Source organism: Mirounga angustirostris, unplaced genomic scaffold (genome assembly GCF_029215605.1).
Source record: "Mirounga angustirostris isolate CCGP_5_RB_7025 unplaced genomic scaffold, mMirAng1.0.hap1 SCAF_5, whole genome shotgun sequence".
Taxonomy (NCBI): domain Eukaryota; kingdom Metazoa; phylum Chordata; class Mammalia; order Carnivora; family Phocidae; genus Mirounga; species Mirounga angustirostris.
Window position 1 is genome coordinate 161,955,704 of NW_026991713.1, and position 26,609 is coordinate 161,982,312.

At 50.7% G+C, this 26,609-nt stretch overlaps 1 protein-coding gene across 2 annotated transcripts in view; it reads right to left on the minus strand.

The window, feature by feature from the left end:
• Positions 1-26,609, minus strand: part of GTF3C1 (general transcription factor IIIC subunit 1) — a 70,555-nt gene that overhangs the window by 41,716 nt on the left and 2,230 nt on the right. For both annotated transcript variants that reach the window (XM_045875212.3, XM_064592886.1), the window contains exons 2-6: positions 25,248-25,457; positions 19,996-20,172; positions 19,227-19,370; positions 17,100-17,196; positions 12,678-12,801 (exon numbers count right to left, since the gene is read on the minus strand). In XM_045875212.3, the coding sequence (XP_045731168.1) occupies positions 12,678-12,801; positions 17,100-17,196; positions 19,227-19,370; positions 19,996-20,172; positions 25,248-25,457 (752 nt within the window). The remainder of the gene's footprint in view (positions 1-12,677; positions 12,802-17,099; positions 17,197-19,226; positions 19,371-19,995; positions 20,173-25,247; positions 25,458-26,609) is intronic.

Sequence of the window (26,609 nt, forward strand, 5' to 3'; positions counted from 1 at the left end):
GACTTGCCCAAGCTCTCTGGAGCTTGTAAGCAACAAGGGCAAAGGTACTCGGGCGGCGTCACAGGTCTCCACTGCAGAAGAAATGATCCCTCACTAAGAGGTGCTAGGACACTGGAGTGTGGTGGGGGCAGAATAAGGACCCCTCGAGGGCGGCCAAGTCCCGCAACCTGGAGCCTGCGAATATGTTACCCTCTGTGGCAAGAGGGACTTGCAGGCGTGAGTGAGTTAAGGCTTTTTGCTGTGGGGATGGTCTTATCCTGGAGAATCCCGGTGGGCCAATGTCAGAGTCCTTTAGAGAGGGAGGCAGGAAGATCAGAGCAAGAGACTGGAAGATGCCAGGCTGCTGGCTTTGAAGGTGGAGGGAGAGAGTAGGAGCCAAGGAATGCAGGGGGCCTGAAGAAACTGGAAATGGCCAAGAAACAGGTTCTCTCCTAGAGCCTGCCGAAGGAGCAAAGCCCTGCCGACATTGTTGAGTTTAGCCCTAGGAAACCCATCTCAGACTTCCAGAATTGTGAAACCGTAAAACAGTGCTGTTTGCAGTCACTAAGTCTGCAGCAATTGTTAGAGCAGGGATGCAGATGGTTTCTCCACCTGGACACCGAGAGGCATAACCCAGGTACCAGTACAAGGAGGGGGCCGCAGTAAAGCTGGTCTCTGCCACCCAGTGCCTCTGCGCAGGAGCCGTGGCCACCAAGGGCCTTCCCATGGGGTGGGAAATGCTCGCACCGAACACTGCAGACTGACCCCTGGGCAAGAGCAGGCACAATACCCCAAGTGGGGCAGAGCATGTGGCTTGCAGGTGAAACTCACAAACGGTAATGCATCTCAGGGCCCTGAACTCATCAGACTTACCCTCAGAGCAGGGTCCAGCCTAGGCCGATCCAGCAGAACCCTCCCGGAGGGCAGGCCTAGGGCAAATGGTCGCAGAAGTGTGGGAAGCCTCAGGCTGGTGCTGATTTGCTTGCACTCTTCACAGTGACAGGAAGTACCCACCCCCCCCGTTCGTGATTTTTCAAGAGAAGAAACATGACGTCACAGCCCTGGCTTCCACACCTGCCAGGCCCTCTCACGTTCTCCTGCTTCCCAAGGCTCTGCCCTTTGCTCGGGGTCCCTCCCCTGTACTCTCCCTCCATTTCTCCCTCCCCAAATGGGAGCCTAAAACGACCAGGAGGGGAGGCATGGCGACGAGGGGAGCCTTGGGCCCGCCTGTATGGGTGAAAATTATTTCAAGGCTCAAGTGACCAGAACTGCATGGTTCATTGGGATTTCCTCCTAGTAGCCAGCACACCAACACACAGGCAGAACACCAACCACCGAGTCACTCCCCACTCGGTCTCCCCCCATCCCCCGTTCTCTACCCAAGCCCCTCCCACGCCTTCAGCCCCCCTCTCGCCTCTCAGACAGGGCCCGCAGAGACTGCTCCTAACATAAAAACGATTGCCAATGCTTGAACACATGCAGCGTGCCGGACACCGATCGAAGCTCTCCGTGTTCATATACAAGCTGGTCCGCACCGCGGCCTGAGGAGGTGGCGGCTACCATCCCGTTCCCCACTTGAGGACACCAGGAGCTAAGGCATTTGCCCAAGCTCCTGCTCCTTAGCAAGGGAGGAGCTGGGATTTACCCGGCAGTCCGGCTTCCGAGCCCAGGTCCAAAACCTCGGACAACATACGGCCCCTAATTCAGAGGCATCCATGCGACCGAGCGCAGTGGGTGACCCGGGGTGGGGAACGCTGGCTTCTGCGGGAGCGGTGGCCCAATGCAGCACGTAGGGGCGGCAGACCGGCACGCTCAGCAACAGCCGGGCGTAGGTCTTCCACCCCGTTTTAACTTCCTTAAGAGATTAACCGGCCGCGAAAAAGATACACCTGGCAGCGCTCAACATCAGCACAGGTGGTAGGGGAGAAAGGCTACTACACCCTCGTGGATCCAAAGGGCCAGGAAGGAAACCCCTCTCGGCCTTCCCGCTTCTGCTCCTCACAGCCTCCAGTCGGCACCCGGGCTCCCCTCTGCTTCGACAGCACTCGATGCCCGTCCGCCGTCACAGCCTTGTCCTGACGGCCCCACTGGCGGCAGCCAGGATGGCCGGACCTACAGAGGAGCACCGGGACCAAGCTGGGCTCCAGGGTCACACAGACACGGTTCATCTCAGCTCCAAGACCTGAGACTCTGGGGAAATGACTGAGCAGAGCTCTTTGTGTTCAGCTCCGCAAAGTGAGAGGCCGAGGTTCTCTACCCCCGCGTTAGCAGTAAGATGTCCGGACAGGATGTCTGTGGAGGGGGACATGCAGCAGTTGACCCTACCAGCGAGCCCTTGCTGTGTCGTGGGCCTTAAGGGAACTGACCCCTCAGATCGCACAGTCTGAGGCTGGAGGCCCCTGTAAGCCCCACGACAGTGCACTTTCAGTGGAGGGTTCGGCTCAAGCAGCTCAGACTGGGCTCAGCGCGAGGCCGCTGTGCTTCCACAAGGCCATCCAGATGGCTGCTGGTGAGGTCTGGGGCCACGGGGTCTGCAGCTCTGCCCATCCCACACAGCATGGCTGATTTCCCTGCCACGAATCCCAACAGCTCTGGATCCAGCAGACAAGGAAACCCCAATCCTTTACCCAAACTTGTGTCTGCCACCTTAGTGACCAGCAACCCTTATCGGAGGAATCACAGGCCCGTTAATAGCAACCACGGATGCCCAGGTGCAGGGCTTACTTTCCAGGAACAAAAGGCAAGAGAGAACCAACCAGATCACTTCACACGTTCTCGGCATCTTAAAGGGGCAGCTGGGTGGCTCAGTCGGTTAAGCATCTGCCTTCGGCTCAGGTCATGATTCCAGGGTCCTGGGATGGAGCCCTGCATCGGGCTCCCTGCTCAGCAGGGAGCCTCCTTGTCCCTCTGACCCTCCTCCCTCTCGTGCTCTCTCACTCACTCTCTCAAATAAATAAAATCTTAAAAAAAAAATTAAAAAAATATACAGTGGGTGCACTAATGTCCACAGTTTCACACAAACCAAGCACACAGTACTTTTGTGTCAAAGATCCAGAATGGGCTCGCCATGGCATGAAGGAAGAATGGCTTCACTTCAACATTCTGAAGACCCAGAAAGGAAGAGGGGAAGGAGTGAATCCTTCCTGAGCACCTAGGATGCACCAGGCACTGTGTTAGGTAGTTGCAGAAGCTGTTTTAATCATCGTGCAGAATCTGCACATGACTACCACCATCTCATGAAAAAGGAAAGCAGGCTCAGAGGGGTCAAGTGACCTAATGGATGTCTCAGACCTAGAAAGTGGCCTTTCTCCCACACTGGGCCACCTGGCAGGGCTGCAACTCCCAATTTCTACCAGAAAACACCACTCCCTGTAAATGGAAATCCTGAGCTGCTGTGAAGTGGGACCAACAGCCTGTGTTTCTCACATTCCCAACCAAGATCTCACCTGGCCACCTAGCAGATTGGGGCTCTCCATGTGATGAACCCAGGAGAGGAGAGAACAAAAACAGGACGGGAACAAATGAGCACCATGGCAGACTCACTCTTGGAAGTCACCAACGAAGGGACAGTCCTACTGGTAAGCCAGGGAGAGGTTGTGTATATTCATATTATGTATATATGTATACTCAGTGTACACTCCCTTCCTGCCCCGCCCCCCCACACCCCTGGATGAGCCTAGGATGGTCAGTGCCAGGGCGTCATTCAGGTAGTCTGGAAACTGAAATGAGAAAACTGCCCATGGGACAGTCTAAGGAGAAAACAGCCTTCGGTAACTGCTAGACACACGGAATTCAGGGTTGTACTCCCAATGAGGGAGGGTGCTGCAGCCCATACCCCAGGGTGATAGAACCAGTTAGAAATCTGGGCTCTGGGGACCCCTGGGCGGCACAGTCGGTTTGCTCAGGTCATGATCTCAGGGCTAAGAGATGGGGCCCTGCATCGGGCTCCACGCTCAGCATGGAGTCTGCTAAGGTTTCTTTCTCCCTCTCCCTCAGCCCCTCCCCCTGCTCTCTCTCTAAAATAAATAAATAAATCTTAAAAAAGAAAGAAATAGGGGCTCTGGAGCGTCTCTGGTGAGAACCTGCCCTTGCCACCTACCAGCTGGATAACCACGGCTAAGTGAGTTCAGCTAGAAAATGGGGACGGGAACAGTATCTTCCTCAGAGTGCTCAGTACCGTGGCACCTGGCGAACAAGCATGCTCAATAGGCAGCGCTCGCTCCTGTTCTTATCATTACCATGGTCATTACTGCAACCTTGGAAAATTCAAGTTCTTGAGGATCAAGGGTCATACCTCATCACCGGGGCTGAAAATACCAGATTGCGTGGGGCCTCTACTTCCATTTCAAGCATTTGTTCTGTGTTGGGCCTGGAACACATAAAGATGAAGAAGACAGGGTTCCTGCCCTGCAAAGGGTGGTGTCTGAGAGAGAGGAGGGGAGGGGAGAGGAGGTGAGCAGTCGGCTTGGGTTTCACACAAGCCAGGGTTTGAGTTCTGGCTCTACCATGGGCAATCGGCTAAGCGTTCTGAGCCTCAGGCTCCTCCTCTGTAAAATGGGCATAATCCTAACAGCAGGGCTGGACTCACCTGCTGGGAAGGACCAGAGGAGTGAATGCAGGCAAGGTGCTCAGCCTCACGAACTAAGCACACTAAATGCTCCCTGATTACAGAGAAAGGAGCCAGGAGGCTTGGCTCTACTGGCAAGAAGTGCTGGGAAATGAGGCGGCACGCGGGGCTAGGCAGGGGAAGCTTGAGAGGGGGGACTCTGGAGGAGGATGCTAGAGGACACATGGGAATCGACTAGGCAGACGCGGGCAAAGGCTGGTGGGAGGGTGGGGATGAAGGGGAAGGCCGACTGTTGAAGTTTTAGAGGCCAAGCAATGAATCTTGTATTTTTTATTCTGTAGCCCGGTTTGCCTTTATTCCGTAGGCACGACTCGAAGTTATTTCTGTGGTGGACGTGGAAGATGGACTGGAGAGAAGGCTGGCAGGGGGAGCCCACATCTTCCGACTCCCCTGCCCCTGGGACAGCTCTCCTAGGCTGGCCCCACCTTCAGCCCCTGCCCCTGCTCAGGCCCCAGGCGCTCATCGACCAGCCCCCTCGGCCCATCAGTTCTGCCCCTTCCTTCTCTGATGGAGGTAAAGAGGGCCCTGGCTAGAGACTCACACCTTCTGTGCTCAAACCTCCACACCGGCCCTTCCTTGCTCTATGACCTGAGGCAAGGGATCTGTGCTTTGGTTTTCTTATCAGTGGAGGGAAGGAGAAGAAGAGCGCCCACTTGATGGGGTAGCCCAAAGGATCAGAATCAAGCACTAACACTTGGCACAGAACCTGGCATATTATCTGGATGGCTTTTCCACCTCTCCCTGGGTTCCAAGACTGTCCACAAAATGACCTAACAAAACGGCAGAATCTCCCCTGGTGCCTTCCTCTTTCTCATGGCCTAAGATAAGCCCATGGAACCTAAGTTCCCCTTGCTAACTGTACAAGGTAACAAGGGTGCTGACAAATCATGTCCATACAAGAGGGCTCACAAGCTTTAGGACACTGGAGAAATGATCTCGGCCGGCCAAGAGTTCCAGAGCCACCATTAAATACCCAGTGCAAGAACCACCTCCCAAACTGTTGGGCTGAGTCAGGGACTGACTCGTTCAGGTCCCTGAAAGTTCTTAGAGACCCACAGAAGGAAAGGGCTGGTGGAAACTGTGCTGGGCTGAGCATGACAGCAGCGAACCATTCTTGAGGACTCCGAGCCAGGCACCGGTTAAGAATGGAGTGGCGCCCAGCACGGACACATCTGTCACTTTACTGGCCCCCTGCCAACCTGTGGCCAGCTGGTCACCTGGGAGGCCGGGCACGCACTCACCCGTCCCTGCGTTGGCCTCTTCCAAGCCCGAGGGCAACCTCGCCAGGCCCTCCCCACCCCCACACCTACTGCCACCTGCCCCCCGCCCAACTCTGCAGAATACCGCCCCCCCCCCCCCACGCCCCTCGCCCTTGCCGCCCGCCTGCACCTCCCACAGCGCAGCGGGGACGGGCCTGTTCTCCTGCTCAGGGAGGTCGAGGGACGTTCCCTTAAGGTCACAGCAGGCTTAAGGACGGGTTCCCTCCTGGGGAGAGCGGCAGAGGAGCCACAGGAAAGGACTATTTCCCAGCAAGGACCCTGTCCCCAGGTACTGAGACCCTCGGGAGCGGGAGGGCTGCCTGGGGCCCTGCGTGACATGACTCAAGGTCTGGAATTAACGCCATGGAGGATCTTACTCCTTATTCTACCTTTTAGGTGCTTGCCTCTAATAGCGTTTTTCTGCCATATTAAAATGTCTGTTTCTTTTATTTGTCTTAAATAGAGAGTAATTCCCCTTCATTTTTGAGCTGGCATCCTTTATCAACTTTACCACTTTTAACTGAAAGAGATCTTGCTATTTTTAACTGATTTTACTGGTTCCAAGCCCCCCACCCCCCGCCACTAATTTTCTAGGCCTTAAACTCAGCTCTGACCATCTTTTTCTATTCTTTTCATGTTTATGTTCACCCTTTACCCTTTTTGTGTTTCTGATCTTCATTCTTTTTAATTCTACTCTCCTGGTTTCAAAGCTCTTTCAAACCTTTATTTTATTGTGTTTTAATCCTCCTTGATACGGCTCATTTCTTTTTCCTGAGCTTGTATACTTTAATCCTACTATAACTTTTCAAATGTCGCTTTTTGCCATTTTAATGACCTTAATTTAGTTTGCTGTACCCTGTTACAAGTGTTTCTTGGTGTTCACTTTTTTTTTTTTTTAAGATTTTATTTATTTGCGAGAGAGAGAATGAGAGAGAGCATGAGAGGGAGGAGGGTCAGAGGGAGAAGCAGGCTCCCCGCCGAGCAGGGAGCCTGATGCGGGACTCGATCCTGGGACTCCAGGATCATGACCTGAGCCAAAGGCAGTCGCTTAACCAACTGAGCCACCCAGGTGCCCTCTTGGTGTTCACTTTTAATAGCTTTACTGGTTATGATTCACATTCCGCACCATTCACCTCGTGCACTGCATGCATCCACGGTTTAGTGTTTCCCCAGGTAGGTGCGTCAGTCACCAGTCCAATATGAACATCTTCCCCACCTCAGATCTGGTAGCTGGCACCCTGGGTGCCCCCATCCCAGCCCCAAACACTAATCTACTTCTAGATTCCCCACTCTGGATTTTCCTCTAAACAGATCCTACAGCAATAGCCTTTTGCGACTGGCTTCTTTCTCCGTTGGACGGTCTTGGCTCCCTTGTTGAAAATCAGCTGACCGCCGGCATGTGGGTGTACATCTGGACTCTCAAGTCTACTCCTTGATCGGTCTATCCTTGTGCCCCTACCACACTGGCTTATTATTGCTTTGCAGTAGTTTCAAAACTGGGAAGTTTTAAGTCTTCCTACAATACTTGATTCTTGTTTCCCAGGATTGCTTTAACTTTCTGGGTACCCTGCAATTCCATATGAACTTTAGAATTAGCTTGTCAGTGTCTATACACAAGTCCCCTGGGATTCTCCCAGTCTAGGGAGTGCTGCCATCTTAACTACATTAAATCTCCAGATCCAGAGAGGCTGGGTGGCCCAGTCGGTTAAGCGTCTGCCTTTGGCTCAGGTCAGGATCTCAGGATCCTGGGACTGAGCCCCACGTTGGGCTCCCTGCTCAGCGGCGAGTCTGCTTCTCCCTCTGCTCCTCCCCCCACCCTCGCTCACGCTCTCTTCCTCTCAAATAAATAAAATCTTAAAAAATAAATAAATCTCCAGGTCCATGAACAAGGGATGTTCCCACTTGCTTAGATCTTACATTTCTGTCAACAATGTTCTGTAGTTCTCAGATTATATATTTTATACTCTTGCTTGGATATATCATTCCTAAATATTGTATTCTTTGTGATGCTAACAGGAGAACTGTTTTCTTAATTTTGTTTTCAGATTGTTAATACAACTGAATTTTGTATATTGACCTTGTGTCCTGTAATCTTGTTGAATTTGTTCTTTCTTTTTAAGGATCATGAGTTAATAGCAACGGGGAGAGTCTACATCATAAACAGGGGAATACAGGAGCTCGGACCCCTTCCCCATCCTTTTCAGTGCTGGACGTGCTGGCCTGACCCTGGACAACCTGCGGACTGCGTGTGTCCATCATTGGCCCCAGGGCATACAACTTCTGTTACCTGCTTCCAGTTGGCCCTCATTTTCAGAAGAATCACAAAGTTAACTTCTATTTCTCTTCCCTTCTGTTCTCAGCCCAAATGAGTAACACAGTATGACTAGTAAACACTTGAAGAATATAATCCAAATTTTGCAAAACAGATCAGTTCAGGGTGACTGTTTTCATTACCAAGGCTCTTTTCCTTTTTCTTTTTTCTTTTTGCAAAGCAGATCACTGCATCTTCCTGTAATATACTTGAAATATGCCCAAATCCAAACTCTTTATATACAGCTTTTAGAAACAACTCGTATATATCCAGGCACGCCTGTAAATTTACATGAAGTAATCCATCATCTTTATTTATTATTTAAGTCTTGTCTGCTCTATAATGCCTTAGAAGGAAGGTTTATGTTAATTCTCTAAACTGGGATGATAAAGCACAAGGCAAAAAAGACTAAAACTGCGCCTTCATCCCTTGTCTCCTGCACAAGGAGAGGAACTGAAGTGGTGCCTAATTCAATTAAATTTGCTAAGCATTTACTTAGCACCTACTCTGTTCCGAGCAGATACTGAAAAGGCCTCAAGGATAAAAGTACGTGAGGGGCGAGGCCACCACTCTCAAGGAGCTCCCGACCTAGCTGGAAACAAGTCACAGCTATAAATACCCGAGTCACAGTGTGACACAAGGAGTGAGGGGAACCCAGCCGATGAGCCTGAGCAGCAGGAGGTGGGTAACAAGACCATGCCATGCCAAAGGAGCCTCCTGAACAGTCAGAACGGGCTCACCGTGCTGCTGTGTGACAATCTAAAACTTCTGATGGTCACTGTCTTAGGGTTCTGCCCACTTAACCCCACGTTAAGGAGTTAAAGCCATCACGATCATCAGTTGTCAGTCTCAGGGGGGGCTTCTCCTCCCAGCACTTGGCCTCGAGAAAATGGGGACCACTCTCTGTGTGACATGGACACACCAGAGTAAAGCCGGCGATGGGCGACACAGCTGGAGGCAGGGCGTCCTGGGGGGATGGGGAAGGTGGGCCCCGTAGAAAGGAGGCAGCATCTCTCTGCCTGGCCAATGGCTATTAAAGAAATGCAGTTTAATGTTGCCTAATTCATTTTTTGCAGGGAAGCTGAAAGGCTGACTTTTAGGTACGATTTCTGATTTTTAAATGCCCAGCAATGAATTCAATGAAAATAAACACCGTGAGCCAAGCCAAATACATTCCTCCATGTGACCATGCCAATCTGTGGCCCCTGCTGCGTCCGCTGTCTTCTGTAAGCCACACGACACTCTGCAAAGTTGCGTTATCATCCCCAGATAATCCTGCTGAGGCGGAGAGGGGCCAAAACTTGCGGAAGGTCACCCGACAGGAAGTGAGAATTCGGACCCAGGGCTGTCTTACATCAAAGTTCACCCTGGTTGGTGTCTTAGTTGCAAGGGCTGGCTTGAATATCCAGGGACCCCAAGCCTGGTAGAAGCTTCGCTCTGTGGCTACCTGCCCAGCAAGAAAGGTTCCTTAAGGGCATTTCCTTCATAGTTTCTCTTTAAAAATAAAACCATTCCAGTCTGTTTATTTTTACTGTCTTCCTTCCAATAAATTAGGAAATAAAAATGATTAACAGACCCCAGAAGTCCCCAGGACACCTCTGGGACTCTTCTCCCTGCCACAGGACCCGGCAGTACTTCCTGGTTTTCTTTCTATTGACAAGGCTGGGGCCACCTTTCTGGAAGGATTCCAGGCATTTGACCAGTCACACGTGCCCTTGGCACTGAACGGACTCCAAGGTGAGGTCCCCTCTAGGGGCTTTCCCGACCCCCGGGGGGGACCTTCCTTGGCTTATTCACCTGTTATGTTAATGTCTCCTCCATAAACTTGCTCAGACACGGGGAAGCCAGACGCGGAGGTGAAGGACGAGACAGAGCCCCTCAGACTGGCAGTTCACAGTCACTCGACAAACATCACTGCGGACCCCCCGTACACACCGAGCCACTCACTGGGCAGGCCGTGGTCTGTCCCCCTTCAGCACACTCTCTCCTGAGCTGTGGTAACGAAGCCGGCCTCCTTAGGTTGTTTCCTATGCCCAGAAAGTCAAGCATACAGGCCCTGACCTTCTTTTCTTGTACCCCTTTTGGTTTTCTTTGGCGTTAATAACTTCGTTTTTTCCCATTGGCTTGGTTTTGTGTGTACCTGTCACTAATTCACACACAGACTCTCTGCTGACCTACAGCCTTCTCTAAACACATTCATACTCAGTAGGCAGCTGATCCTTCGCACGGACTTCCATCCCTCCAGAGCCCTCTTGCCCTGCTCCCATGTGGACGGGTTGCCGTGATGCCTGTCACGTGATTTCCCTTCACCATCTCCCCACATTTTTCCTGGCCTCCCCCACGACCCAGACCCCACTTTTCCCGCCTTGTTTCAGTCTGCTGTTCAATGGTCTACATCCTCCTGCAGCTTCCTGAAAGGGAACACGGGAGACGGGAGATGCACTGTTTCAGATCTGCACGTATTGAAATCCCCGCATTCTCACAGTGGGTCAAGGCAAAAGCTGAAAAGAGCGCTCCAGATAGAAAGTCCATTCCTTTTAAAATAAAAGTGCTGCTTAAAGACCACCCAGCTTTTACTACCAGGAAGTCTGCTGCCTCCTCTTTGGAGGCTCCTTTGCTCCGGGTTTCTGAAGTCCCAAGATGTTGGGTTTTGGTGTGGGGTTCTGCATGTTCTTCGGGCTAGGCACCTGATGGGCCGCCTTTTGCTCCAGAACTTACGTCCTACGGATGTGGGAGAATCGCTTGTGTCATTCCTCATTGTCTCCTCTCTTCCTCTGCACACGGTCTGTCTCTCCCCCTGAGCCCCTTGTGCAGATGTTGGACCTTCTAGGCTTAGTGTCTTATTTTCAACTTAGCTCTGTTCTCACCTCTTTTGAGTTTTTCTGAGAGATTTTTCTCTACTTTATCTCACTACCTTCCCTTCTGCTAAATCTTTCATTGCAATAGTCATATTTCTTCTATTTCCAAGAGCTCTTTTTTATTTTCTGCACATCCCTCCTTTAGAGCTTCTCGCTGTGTTTTCATGGATGCAAGGTCTTCTCTCTGCCAGTTCTTTCAGGTTTTCCTCTGCTCCTCACTTTGTTTCTATTTCCTATGTTTGTTTCTGTTACATTCCTATTAGAGCTCTCGTTTGGTGAAGCATTAAATTGCTGCCCAAAGCCTGCGTTTTGGGTGTTGTGCAGGGGGAGGGAGCCATTGTGTGGGCTTCCGTGTAGGGTGAGCAGGCCAGGGGCCAGCTGTTTTGTTGGGATACCCATAAATTTCAGTATCTAGAAGACTCTTCTCTTGGACTGGTCAGTCTCTACAGAAAAGCAGCCTCCAGCCTCACTACCACTGTTCAGGAGCCAAATTTGGAACCACAGTGAGAGGACCCTCCCGTTTTCAGTGTCCCCATTTTCAGCAGGCCACCCTGTCCCCAGCTGGGTCTGTGAATCCAGAAAGCTTCCAATGCATCTTATCTTGAAAGAAGTAGAGGAGGCCAGACTTTTGTGGGAAAGGGCTTCTTACCTGGCTATGCAAAGTAGGGGAGAGGACCTGGGGAAGCAGCAGCTTCTCATACACACTGCCAACCAACCTGCTTGTCTCTCGCGCCATCCAAACTTGTGCTCAAAGGTACCTGGAATCCCCACATTTTTCGTTTATTTCAGGTTTTGAGGCATCAATTGTTGGCTATTGCCCTTCGCTGGCATTAAGCTTCCCCAGGCTGCTCAGTCTGTTACTATCTGAATCCTGATGACAACTCTCTGCGTCATTTCTGTCCTGGTCTCTTTGTACCTGCAGGTTGATTCCTTTTATATCCCTTGTCATCACTAGGGAAGAGTTTGGGAAAAGTGCGGATATACGCATATATCCCATCTATCATCTTCTACTGAAAGCTCTGACCTCAATTTTTTAAATGACTTCGGTTGGTCAGGAACAGCATGGCATTAAAAAAAAAAAAATCACAAATAGAGAAAAATAAAGGACTAAGGAAGGTTTTTAAAGTTTTACAGTCTATGGTCCTCAGTTGAACTTTCCTGGAAGGTTCAAATCCCACATCTGTCACTTACTGATTGCTCAGCCTTATGTAAATGATTTCGCATCTCTTAACTTCAATTTTCTTGTATGTAAAAGGTGATACTACCACGTACCTTGCAAGGGCTACAGAATATCGAGATCATGCAACACAGCTGAGGTACTTTCAAAATGCCGGAAAGAAGAGTGGTTTAGTGTAAGAAGGAAAAGACGAACTGGTTTTGGACACCACGAAGCTGCGATGTTGGAGGGACAGCTACAGAGAGACGCGTGCGGGCACTTAGGATTACTTTCATTCAGCGAACATTCCCCGAGCACTTTCGCTATAGGAGATCCTAAGAGAGGCACTGAGGAATGAAGAGTTGAACAAACGTGAAATGGGCCCACCGCAAGGCTGAATGTGGGAAGAGAGAAAGGCTGGGACTTGGAAGGGAGAAGTGAAAGCTGTCTGCACAGCCCAGGGGACAGAGGCTGAGACGGCCTTTACCTTTCTTTGTCTTACAAGGCCCACACTCCGGGTGGATCTCTTGCAAGGGGAGGGACACCACCTTCGCAAGGCCAGCGTTCAGCATGTACTGGTACAACCGCTTGAACGTCCTTTCGCACAGCCCCTGCCAAAACACAATGTGACAGCTGCCATCAGATGCGGGTGGGGCGTTTGCGACCACTATAGTCACGTCCATGAACCCAAGTTCAGGACCTGAGTCGGCTAGATTCTCTTGAACGAGGAAACACCGGAGGGGCTGAGGAGGAAAGACTCCAAGCTCTGTTGTCAAGGAAACAAAACAAAGTCCAGAGCACTAAATAAACGATTCTATAAATGGTTTCTATTACAAGAGCGGGGAAGAGATTTATTTGCTCAAAGATCCTGAAAGGATACATAGGGATGGGAGTGAGGCAGATGGGGGGGGGGGGGGGGCAGAGCAAGAAGGCAGCTTTTCACTGTGTACTTTTTCAGTGTTTGGTTTTCTAACCATCAAAGTGTGTCATTAACACACACGTGCGCACGCGCACACACTCTCACAGAGCACGCACACAGCTCCCCGGGGCAATGGAACAAAGAGAAAAAAAATGGAGTGTAAAAAAACAGTTTATCTGTGAAGTTTCCACAAAATGAGGAGTGCGTGCACCCTACCACTCACAGCTCTGCGAGGCGATGTGTTCAAAATGACCCTATGTGCTCCTAACTACAGGGGTCACCAACAAGCAGCTTCCAGCGTAGGCCATCATTTTCCCAGCACACGTTTGTGAAAATAAGTGATTTATTTGCCAACGTTGAAAAGTGAAATTTTAATTTAAAAAAAAAAAAAAAAAAAGTAGGTTCTGGCTTCACTCGGAAAAAATCCGGCAACATATCCTGGAACTGCAGATCTGCAGCCGTCAGCGGGAGCCAGGACAGGCACGCCCACTCAAGAGTGGCCCCGTGGGCCCCCTGCGTGTCGGGGCTAAAGGTCAGTCCCTACCTGTCACCAGTTATGTGCTGTCTTCTCTTACAATAGTCAGGAGGAAAATTAAGTATTTCTCGACTCCCTACCGAGAGCAAAACCATTTCTTATATTTGGCCCGTTGCATTCATTCATAAATCCATCCTGGCCGCTACTGGCGTTTGCCTTTGTAACCGGCGGAGTCGTGAGGCCAGTTCCGGCTGCTGTAAGCTGTGGACAGAACCACAGGAGGCCCTCACCGCTAAGAGCTGTCAGTGGAGTCTTACGGCTTTCCTCTTACCCCAGGGGGAGAGAGAGGGATCAAATGTCTGAGGGCTGTGGCTGCCACGTACGTGTGATCAACTCCCAGACTCGCCAGTGCTCCAGCCCTTGGGCAGGGGAACATACGGCTATCAAAAAAATACAGATGACTCACATATGGCTCATCCAAACACACCGACTTGCAAATGGGATCTGTCGTTAATGTAGCTGTGCCCCCAGCACCGTGGAAAGACCCTATGGAAGCTCATCCACCAAACCCCAGCCCCTAACATATGGTCCTAAGTCCTGGACCATCCGAAGCGAGGGAGGATGATGCAGTCCCACCTTCTGGGGGGGCTGCCATCAGGGACTCACACAATCTGCCCAGCAAAAAAGGGAAAGGAGCAGTGTGAGCCTCCCCCACTCCCCAAAAAAGACAGCATCCATATTCATGGCATCAACCTCATGGATTGGCTAATTATTCACTAAGTCCTGCTCAGCTCTCTCTGACCCTATTTCCAGTTGCCCGTGAGACCTCGCCAAGTGAAAAGTCCCAGAAGATCTTCACATTCAATAAATCCTGAAGTCAAATTGTCATGCACCTCGTCCTCTCGCAAACATGTTCCTTTTTCTGTACTCCCTACTTTATTCAGGCATTCGTTCCACAAACATTTACTGAGCGCCGACCGTGGGCCTGGCCCTGGCCGTCTGCCTGGTGGGGCTTCAGCAGTAAACAAGCAGGCCCGCTCCCCGCTCTCCTGAGCCCTGTCCAGTTTCAGTGAGGTGCAATCGCTCCGGCCCGAGAGCAAGACTCCTCCTCCTTCATTCACCCCCCCTCCTCCCCCCAGCATCCTGGCCTCAGTCACTCACCACATCGAGACATCCCAAAGGATTCTAGCAGCCAGCCACCTGGGGCCCGGCCTGAGGCAGCAGCAACCACCTCCCGCCTGCACCTCCAATCTCTCTTCCTTCTCCCGGTCCGTTTCCGTCACATTCTTCTCTCCTTGCAACTTTATGAGGCTGAAGGCCACAACCCAACTCCTCGGCCTGGCGCTCTAGACCTCTCTCACCTGGCCCCAACTGCCCTCCCCAGCCACATCTCCGCGGCTCCCGCCTGAGCACACCGTGGCTGGGTTACTGCACCTCCTACACATCCACTCCAGCCGCTTTCCCGGGCCCGAAATGCCATTTCTCGTCCACGTGGGGAACACTTCATCTTCAAAGCCTCGCTCAACCGGAACTTGCTCTCTAAAGCTTCTCCCAGCTCTCTGAAGAAAGTGCATCCCTCAAGGAGCTCGGACGTCATCCTCTGAAAGAGGCTTCGAGCCTAAGTGTGTGTTCACATAACCGCCCCTCTGGTGCCACCGCTCCATTAGATCACGAGACCTGTCACCCTCACTAACTTTTGTCATGGTGGTGCCGCACACACAGAAGCTCACCAAAGTACCTGCCGGATAAATAATGGAACAACGCACTCTCCTGAGCTAGTCCCCAGGGCTGACCTGAGACCAGACTAGCCCACTCTCCCCATGCCTGAGTGACCCAGTTGGGCAGAGGGCTTCATTCTGCAATATCTGCTGGACAAGAAATATAAGGAACAGAGTGGGCAGAATTTGTTTCATAAGCAAGTAGGAATTTTCTTCATTTCTACTAGGGTCCCTGAGGAAGCTTTATCGGCCTTTCATTTTCCACTTTTGATAGAGACTCAAATACTGAAAAATCTCTCTTACCACAAACAGCAGTGCATGTGTAATGACAAATGACATGGGCCTGCTGTCTGAGAGGTGACAGGAAGGAAGGGGCCGAGTGGGGGGGGCGGCGGGGAACAACGACATTGCATAGCTGCCTCAAGCTGACCACTGTCATGAGAGACTGCAGGCCAGGCTCAGGGCTTGCCAGAGCCCCTGATATTTCAAAGGAAGCTGGAAACTTAGGTTTTTATGTGAAATCTCAATTTAAAAAAAATGCTAGGTCAAATGTACTTTTAACAACATGTAGGCCAAATCTGACCCATAAGCCTCATAAGCTCTGCTTTAAAGAGACTTGGGATGGGGCGCCTGGGTAGCTTAGTCAGTTAAGTGTCCAACTCTTGATTTCAGCTCAGGTCAGGATCTCAGGGTCATGGGATAGAGCCCTGGGTTGGGCTCCATGCTCAGCAGGGAGTCTGCTTGGGATTCTCTCCCTCCGCCCCTCCCTCTGCTCACACACACAAAGTAAATGAAATCTTTTTTTGATTTTATTTATTGATTTGTCAGAGAGACAGAGAGCGAGCAAGCGAGCAACCACAAGCAGGGGAAGCAGCAGGCAGAGGGAGAAGCAGCCTCCACATGGAGGCGGAGCCGGACATGGGACTCGATCCCAGGACCCTGGGATCGTGACCCTGAGCCAAAGGCAGATGCTTAACCGACTGAGCCACCCACACTCCCCAATAAATAAAATCTTTTAAAGAGACTTGGGCATGTAGTAGACCTGGCATTAGAGAAGAGGCCCCTTTCCCTCTACGATGGAATTAGAGACTAGGGCTTCACCCACAATGCAGCACAAGGTGAGGAGCAAGGATTGTCCTGGGGCCAATAATCGAGACTCCAAACCGTGTCCCTTTGTGGACTAATCACTATGACCCAAGCAGCCTGACTTTAAACTTTAGGTTTTCAGTTCTGCCGTCTAACGTACAGGGCCATGTTTCTCTCCCCTCTCCCATGCCGGCTCTTCCCTAGCTTCCGCCGAGGACTGTTCTCATCAGCCTGGAGACAGCGAGAGGCACCTCCACGCTTTCCTCCTCTTCCCCCTTCATCCCTGTCTCTACTCCAGGGGCCCAGAGACCAAGGTGGCCAGTCCATGCTTTCTCCCTGCACCATCTCACCTGCCTCTCTGCAAAGTCATGATGCCTTTTCCGTATCAAGCCAGGGGGGACAGAATTAGAAGTGTGCTTACGGCAGCACCTCTAAATGCCCAGATCTCCCAGTCCGCATGAACTTGTACAGCACGAACTAGAGCAAACTGTGTGTGTGTGGGGGGGGGGGGGGGGGATGGGCCTTCAACAAAGGACTGAGCACTTTCTGATCCTGTGAAACTAAGGAAGACCCCACTTGTTTCAAGATTAGAGGCAGTCAAATCCATTAACGGCTTCCAACTGCCAGTCATCTAACCCATACTGGACAAGGAGGTCCAGGCTGCGGCACAGATCATTCCAGCCCAGCACACGGGTGTCCCCGGGCACTCACCAGTTCTTCCCTCAGCCTGCCCAGGGTCTCCATCTGGTTACTCCGTGTGCTCAGCACACCGGAGAGCTTCTCCATGAGGATGTCGTATTTGCTCCTCCTGTGAGAAACACGAAACAGTTCTCTTTTCAAACCTATTGCTAAAGAGCGCCTGTTTTTTAAAGATGACAAGGCAAGACTTAAATGACAACATGCCAGACCAGACGACCTTGGTCCTACGTCTCAGCCATCGTCCGGGCACATTCCGCACTTGGCGGGGCAGAGACCGTGGCTCAGTCACACGGCCAAGGGCACCTAAGCAGTGACAGGGTACAGACTAGACTCTTCGGCTGCAGCTGTCGTGATCCTTGAAAACGCCTTACATTTTTGTAATACCATAAAGTTTAGGAAGCACCTTCTATATTTCTGTACGATTCACTTGGTGAAGGAATGGATTATTTCATAAAGACATGAACGGGCTTTTCTAAAACTCAGACTCAAGAGGTGAACCTAGGTCTTTGTCCACATCCAGGGCTCTCTTTGCCGTCCTGATGTCTCTGATCCTCAAGTATGGCTTCTACTTTGACTTCCCTGGCACGAGCGACCCCACCTTCTACCCCATTTTCATTGTGTAGGATCATGACTGCTTCCAAGCTAATGGCCACCCAGGAAGCTATGGAAGAGAGTGAAGGCTCCTGGACTGTGGGTGCCTGGGGAAGGTGACCTTGGCTTTAAGTGCCTGCAGGCCTGGGGGCAGGGAGGGCATAGGCATGGGATTCAGAGTTGATGCCCACGTCTCCACTTTGACTGCCTCTCAACGCATGAATAAAGGCAGGTGCAGATGTTTACTGTACATGGACTAGTACTGGGCACTGTGTCGTGGCCATGCTCCACAAGAGGAAACCATGCTTCAGAGAGCTCATGTGACTTTGCCCAAGTCAAGTACAAATGACTTAGTCCATTGTTCTCTCTGCCACCCATGGCTGCCACCTATATTCTCTGTAGACACAGGCCACACACCAGGGAGGGGTCTGCTGATACTGGTATTTAGCCAACGGACAGTGAGATAAATAAATAAAATGCAAATTCTCGAAGCACGATTCTCTCTAATGTAGGAATTCTAAAACACAGGTTTGAAGACAAATTTGGAATTTTGACAGGAATACAGTGACATCATTACTCCTGGAAATCCAGTCAATAGTCTGTCTAGACATGTATATTAAGTCCTTTCTTTGGGTCCAAGCCAGTGCTATGTAGCGGGCACTGTAAACTGTAAAACCTACACTGACTCCTGAGTGTTCACCCAGGCATCTGTCACTTGTCTAGGGGCGACTCAGAGTTGTTCTCCGTGGCCCAGAGAAGGGGGAATGCCTACTGCCCCTCAAGTCTCCCGTGACACTGCCTACCCTCCACTACAGGGCACTGGTGGCCACGCACTCGGGGGCACAGCTTACTCACCCAAGGGCCACGTATTCTAGGTCCTTCACGAGCTCGACCCTTCCCCACCCTGCTCACTGCACCTCCCCCATCAAGGAGGGCACGAGGTGCTGGAGTGCAGGCTGAGGCCTCTCTAAAGGGTGGTGGACCACTTCTTTCCCCCATTCCTATGCCAGGCAGTCACCCCAACAGGGAGTAGCAAAGAGTCAGAGACTCACTCCCAGGGACTCTCTGATAATGTGCACATCTCACCACCTTGCTATACCATCCGGACTAGGACACAAAGCTAAACAGCAACATCACGCATAGGACTCACTTAGCAGAAACCTCCCCATCTCACCATCCAGGCTGATTTTAAGAATTGCATGTCGGAAAAAAGTGCCAATTTTAAATTGGAAACCATTCAATCTCCATTCTGCCACTGTAACAAATCTAATTTGACTTATTCTTTTTACACTCCCCCAAAATTTCACCAACACGTTAACAGTTCCTATTGCCGGGGTGTGGGGTTATAGGATTTTTTTCTCCTTTTCTGTATAATCTCCAAATTTTCTAAATCAGCATGACTTATTTTCATAATCAGAAAGAGACCTAAGTATCTTTCTTAAAAAGCTGTAGTCATTATGTGATTTTGCCTCTCCAATTTACACAGGTCTAATCCACACGGCTGAAATATCCCCGGAACAAAGTGTTTTGGTGTCTGCACGCTTTTACCTGTCCACATGAAACCGATTCAGGAGGAGGAGAATTGAGTGCTGCTGGGCTCCCGTGGGTAATCGGATCACATGTGACTGCATCGTAATGAGCCCGTTTTTGTTCAGAATTTTCCGGTGATAGTGGAGCTTCCCAGCATCAACCCTGGAGGAGAGGAAGTGTGTGGCTGTGTCATTTTGCTTTGCCGGTGGCTTTCACCCAACAGTAGAGGGCCTCTCACTTGAATGTGAAGTGCTCGAGACACACACTTCCTATCCAGCCTCTCCAAGGGAACAGTCGCCGTGAGACAATGGCCTTGAAAGGAACAGGCCTGCCTCAGCCTGAGCGCCCCCCCCCCCCAGGCCCCCAGCAGAGGTGGATGGGAGATGCGGGTAGAGGCCCGGGGAAATGGAGCGGGACGGGATGGCTGGGGTGGGTGATGATTGATGAGGGTTAGTGAAGACGCCATCAAATATGGGTCTCCAGTCCTGCAGTGGCCAATGAGTAAGGTCACTCTACATCCCAGTTTGCCTGATGGTCCCAATTTATGCCCACTGCCCCGGCCTCCCCCTGGAGGGAGGTCTGGTTTAGACACTAAATTATACGGCTGCCCCAGGGTCTCTTCAGAAACAAAGCACTGAAGCCCAATCATCATGGATTGCAGACTGCCCCAGCTGCAAAGGGGTGGAGAGGAAAGGGGAAGGGAAGTCACCAAGACCTGTGCTGGGGGGCAGGACACAATCACTGGGGAGTCCTAGCATTTCAGGAGAGAAGCAAATCATCCCCTCACTTGAAAGCAGTGGTATGGAGGTCTCGCTGGAGCTCCCCTTGCCACCGGGACCGGCCTAATCGCTCCAAAATGCAGTAGGAGAAGTCGGGGAGCTTCAGGTCGGGGTCCCCCTCCAAGCCTATCAAGGCCCGGTAACGCATGTCCTGGGAGGCAACGATGATCAGTCTCTTTCCCCACCTGCAAATCAGAAACAACCGCATGGAAGAAATAACTTTAAGTGATTTTAAGAAAAATCAGAATGTGAAGAAAAACAGAACCTTAGAGGATTGTCATTTTGTGCCGCTTCTTAGGGGTTTACAATGCCCCTGGCAAGAAGGTTTCCGTCCCCAAACGGCACAGTGTCTGGGGTGAACAGAGCCAACCTTGTCATCTTGTGTGAAGCCCTCCACGGTCTTGCCAGGACACTCAGACCTTAGCCCCAGCTCCTCACCAGGGCCTGGAACGTTCTATGCACCCTCCGCAGCTCTGCCTCTTACCCTCCGTCGTCCTGCTGTTCCCAAAACAAGCTGCTTCCTCTGCCTGGGTGCTCCTCCCCCCGTCTGTAGGACACTGATTCCTTCTCATCATTCCGGCCACGGCTTAGACATCACCTCCTCAGGCCTTCCTCTAAGTCTAGCCAGAGTCTATTCCCTACCTCCGTGCCATATTCTTCACAGTACCCAGCACACTTAAAAATGGCTATGTATATATATACATATTTTTTTTTTTTTTTTGCAGACCTTCTTGTCTGTCTCCTCTCTTCAAATTTAAGTGCGTAAGAGTAGGCACGTTGTTGACTTGTTCACTAGGACACCTTCAGTGCCTAGAATGATTGTGGTGTGGAGTATGGGCTCAGTAAATATTTGTTAAGTGAGTGAGCGAACCTACGGAACTAGACATAAATTTCAGAGTCAAAAATACAGGCATAGCTGAGCTATTGTGGGTTTGATTCCAGACCACTGCAATAAAGCAAATACGGTAATAAAGTGAGTATCGTGATAAAGCTAGTCAAATGAATTTTTTGGTTTCCAGTGCATATAGAAGTATGTTTACACTATATTGTAGTCTATTTAGTGTGTAATGACATTATGTCTAAAAAAAAAAAACAATGTGCATACCTTAGTTAAAAAATATTTATTGCTAAAAAATGCTAACCATCATCTGAGCTTTCAGGAAAGTGTAATCATGGATCCCAGATCACCATAACAAATATAGTAATGAAAAAGTTCAAAATGTTGTGAAATGGCCAAAATGTGATACAGAAACATGAATAAGCAATGCTGTTGGAAAAAATGGTGCCAGCCGATTTGCTTCATTCAGGGTTGACACAATCTTTCAATTTATAAAAAACACAGCGTCTGTGAGCACAGTAAGATACGAGGTATGCCTGTCCCCAACTATATAATCAGTGGCTCTGTGGTCTGCTGAAGACCATCAGTTCCTACCTACTGACCTGGGGTGTGAAAATAGATAGATAGAATATGTCCTGCCTAGCAAGGTATTTCAGACTGAGTGACGTGATGGAAGACAGGCCTTGTGGTCAGGTGTTTAAACAACAGAGCAATGAAATAGAGTAGATGCTGGCCCAAGATGAGAGAGGTTGGTAGCTCATGAGCTCTTATGCATGGACCCTGGGTGACTCATCTGGGAAAGGGAGTGCTTCCAAGTGGGTGTTATCTTGATGCCAAGGAGTGAGTGAGTAGTGGGTTCTCTGCCAGCACACCCTCATGGGATCTCGGCTGCCAGGCTTGAACCCTGAGAGGGTGTGAATGGAGTGGGCCAATCTGCCCAAGGTGTCAGCTTAGATTAGCAGATAAGGCACTGTGATGGAGTCTCAGTCATAAGTGGTGGAGACCGGGCAGAGAAAATGAATTTCTTCCATCATATCCCTTGGTCTGATCGTTCCCCCTCCTCCTACCCCACACCAGCAGACTTCACTTCTACCACCAACTGGGCCAAAAGATCAAAGAAGAGGTTGTCTTCCTTTTAACTCACTGCAGGTTCCTTGGCATTGTTTGTGACCTACAATGAGTCTTCTGCAGTCATGGAGGTCTGCAGAATCCATCCTCAGGAAGAAATGTTAGGCTGTGAATACACATGAGAGAGAGACAGTCCACTTCCTGTGTCTGCATGTCACAGACTTAGGATCTATGTTCTCTCATCTCAAAACAGGCTGACAAGTTAAATTGGAAGAGGTCAGCCGGGAAAAGCAAGTTTGAAAACAGGGGAACAGGTCTGCTGTTTTCCAAATGCACTCAGATTTGTTTACTACATGGTATATTATAATCCCAACATTTCCAGTTAGCTGACTCAGTGACTCCTGCTAGGCTGAAACTGCTGAGTGTGGTCATCAGACGGGATGTCAAATACTGATTAAGCACAATGCAAAGTACCAGAGATACCAAGATAAATAAAAGTGTGATCTCCCGGCAAGGAGCTCACAGTCCACTGAAGGAGAAAGTCGAGAGAGTGAGCAATTATGCTATGGCCCAAGAGCTGGTAGACAGCAACTCTGGTGGTCGAGCCTATGAAATGCCATTATGTGCACAGCCTCCATTCCAACCTGTGTGTGTGAACAGAACGTGTGCATCGTAACCAGGGAACACTCCCATAGGTGGGGATTCTAGAGTTAGCAGTCAGTGGGGTGGGTGAAGAACAAGGAAGCAGAACCTGCAAGTTTCTGAAGGCATGAAGGAGCACGCATGTCCTGGGAGGCAAGTGGTGTAGCCTGGCTGGAAAGACTGGGGTGGGCTCGCAAGCAAGAAAGCAGAAAGAAGGAGAGCTCAAGAGGTCGGTGGGAGTCCACATCCTGAAGGGCCCTGCAATGCCATCACGGGGAGTTTATATGTCATGACGCAGGTCAGGGGCTGTAACTCCAACACCCAACAGGATCATCAATCAGTCAACATGCATTTTTAGGAGTTGATGTTGTGCCAGGTATATTCAAGATCCTAGAGATACAGCCATGAACAAGACAGAGTTTCTGCCCTCAAGAGTTTACGGTTTGGTGAGGAAGGGGTGACGTGAATAAACACTTCAGACCACTTTTGGTACGGGGGCACCTGGGTGGCTCAGTCAGTTAAGCATCTGACTCTTGATTTTGGGTCAGGTCATAGTACCAGGGTCATGAGCTCAAGTTCCGCGTGGGGCTCCGCACTGGGCATAGAGCCTGCTCAAGATTCATTCCCTCTCCCTCTGCCCCTCCCCACCTCGTGCACACATACTCGTGCTCTCTTGTTCTCTCTCTCAATAGATAAATAAATGACCATTTTTGGTACGACAATGAGTAACATAATGGTGCCTGGGCAACAGGGACACTTTTTTTTTGAGGAGCCAAGTTGAAGACTGAATGAAGAGGAGGGGTGGAGATGTGAAGATTTGAGGCAGAACATTCTAAGCAGAAGGAATAGCACATGCCATAGCCCTGAGACAGAAATGAGCCCTGCATGTTTGGGCCACAGCATAGAGAAGACTCGGGCAAGTTGAGGGACTACAGTCGGAGAGCTGGGGGTGCAGAGGGTAGGTGCTACAGAGCCTGATGGGTTCAGGTCAGCAGGCAGGCAGCTGCAGGGCATGGAGCACTAGGTGGGACATGGCTCATAGCTCTGGCCTATGTCACCAAGTAAAAATCAGTCCAGTGCAGCTAGATCCTGTGATTTTTTTCAGAGGAGCTAGATATCCAGATTTTAAATATGAGCAATGAAATAAAATTAAAAACAAAACACCGTGCTGGCTAAACAAAGCATGTGTATGGGACATATGTGCCCAGTCGGAAACATCTCCCGAGTGACCAAGGCACTATTCATCACAATTCCATCTTAGAGAAAAATGTGCCATGTGGTATGGAAAGTTCCAAAGAGGAGAGACAGGGGCATCTGTCTGAGCATCTGACTCTTGATTTCGGCTCAGGTCATGATCTCAGGGTCATGGGATCAAGCTCCGTGTCAGGATCTGTCATTAGTGGGGAGGCTGCTTGGGATTCTCTCTCTCTAAAATAAATAAATGAATTATAAAAAAAAAAGAGAGCAAGAGAGGGGGAGAGAGACAGCAAGAAGGGAGGCAGGAGACTCTTGCACTATTCTGAGGCCAAAGGGGGTTTGAGATAAAGCTAGAAGGTCAAGTCTACAGGACTTGGTGGCCAGTTGCATGCAGAAATACGGAGAAAAGGGGCCCAGGAGTCCCAAGTTTGCAGCTTGTACAGCAGGCACATGGGAACACCCAGAGCAGAGGAAATCACAAAAGAGGCAAGGAAGGGAAGAGGAGGCAGGTTTGGGGGGAAGGAGTGTGACACTCTGACCTCTGGGCACACTGAGCAAGAGGTTACTGAACTCCGTCTGTGGTACTTGGGGGCCGCCTGGGGAAGAGACAGAGCCCTTGGGAGCAGCTCAACGTTTAAGGGGTGGACGGAAGTCAGGGAGCCCATGAGGAAGCTGGTGAGGCTCGGCCAGAAAAACAAAGCGGGAAGCCACGGGGCAAGAGCTTTAAAACTCCCTTACGGGGCAGAGGGGTCAAGGAGCTTAAGGGCCAAACAGCGTCCACAGGCTTATTACTGGGAATCTCAGAGGATAAGATTTCAGTGAAGTAATAATGGCAGACATCAGCGGGCAGAGGAGTGAAGGAGAGAAAGAGCGAGGGTGGCTATTTCTTCCAGGAAGCAGAGCCCCAAGTGGCACAGAGTGACCTAGGGTCACGAGGGACCCGAGGTCAAGAGGTGGTCCTGTTGTAAGATGGCCAAGTCATTAGGGCTGAGGAGAGAGCACCGGCAGGAAAGCGCGGGAGGTGCAGGGAGCTGGGCAGGAGAAATGCGGAGGGGAGGAGGCCTGGGCCGGGGCCGGGGCTTCTCGCTGCATCTGAGATGATGGAAAGGGGAAATAGATGTGGCAAAGCTGCAAGCGGAAGGAGATGGAAGTCAGCAGCTTTTCCCTGTTCCGTGAAGTGGGAAGGGAGAGAGGTGGGAGTGGGGACAGGCTGGAGAAGGTGAGAGCTCGGATTAGCCACTCCGGGCAACTGGACACCCCCCAGCCTGGGCAAGAGAAGGAAAGGCACTGATCCAAATGAGAGCCGGCTGCTCTGCCCAACTGTGCCAGGACTGTGGACCCCAGGAAAAGAGGAAGGTAGGCCCCTGAGCAAAATCAGCGCCACCGAAAGTGGAGTGCAGAAGGTGGAGGCTTGGCGCGGGGCTGACACACAGACCAGTGTCCAGGCTCTGACTGGTCCCCCCTGGCTCAAGGCAGCAGAAGGCCTGTGAGGCTCTCTGGGTGCGGATCGGTTACCTGCCAAAGGCTTCCACCATCATACAACGGGGCTGTAGAGACTTGGTCCTGATGTCACTGGTTATGTTTTTTCTCTCCTTGAAGTACCGGCATGAGCCCTGGATGCCGTCCTTATTCTCTAAGATCATGTGAATGGGGTAGACATCCTCCAAAGCCACTGGATCCCTCCGGGACTCCAAAATTCCGGTTTCCAAGTCAATCTCTTCATACCTAAAAGGGAGAAAGCAACAAATACCAAACTACAACTCAGCTTTTCAAATAATACATACTTAGCACATTCTTCTTTTCTTTCTTTTTTTTTTTTTTAATTAAAGATTTTATTTATTTTTAGAGAGTGAGCGCTCCAGGAGGGAGAGAAAGAGGTAAAGAATCTCAGGCAGACTTCATGCTGGGAGCCCAACACAGGGCTGGATCTCACGACCCTGAGATCATGACCTGGGCTGAAACCAGAAACCAAGAGCCGGATGCTTAACTGACAGAGCCACCCAGGCGCCCCTGGCGCATTCTTCTGACAACCTCCCACTGAGATCAGAGAGGAGTGAGCTTACTCGGTCCTCCAGCCTTGCAAATGCAGATTAGAGCAGCATTCCTGCCTTTCTACTCCAGAGAACACAAACCTTTCCAGGGTCCCCAAAATCCACCCCAGAAGCTGAATGCTAGAACCAGAACCATCTTACTGGCCCAAGTCACGGCCTTTCAGTTTCCCTCCAAATCCAGTGCCTGCACGTTAACAATTTTCACCTCGGAATCCTCAGTCCTGTCTTTTCCTCCAAACACCTTGAATTCAAGGAGATCCAAATCAAAGTTATGACTGCCTCTCCCGGCCTCCAATGAAGTCCCTCCTTTCCACTTTCTCCCAGTTACGTCGTTATCAATGCCACAGGGACATCTTTGACTTGCGTTTCTTCCCTTATCGAGTTAGCCAAGTTTGTAAGGCTTTCCTTACAAACCCTGCTCACAGCTAGTCTAGTTGAGGCTAAAACCCACTTATATTTATCAGCTCTTTCCTTCCTCGCCTTCTCTGTGACCTCTGCCCTGCTTTACTCTCCATTCCCAAATCCCATCTTAGTCCATCTGCCAGGAGGCAGCTGTGGACTGCTGTCCTCCCTCTCCAGTCACACCTTCCTAGGCTTCTTTGACCTTCCTAGTTGACCATCCAGCCTTTCCACATAGGTGCACCTGAGGGCCATGTCTTAGGCCTCCCATCACACCACATTCTCTTCCAGGGATGATCCTGGCCCAAAGCTTTAATATCCAGCCATACGGATGACTCCCCATGTCCAGCCCCATCCCTCCCTCTGGCCTGCTTTCGCCCATGAAGCCACATGTTTACTAAACAGAATCTCCACTTGGATTACCCAA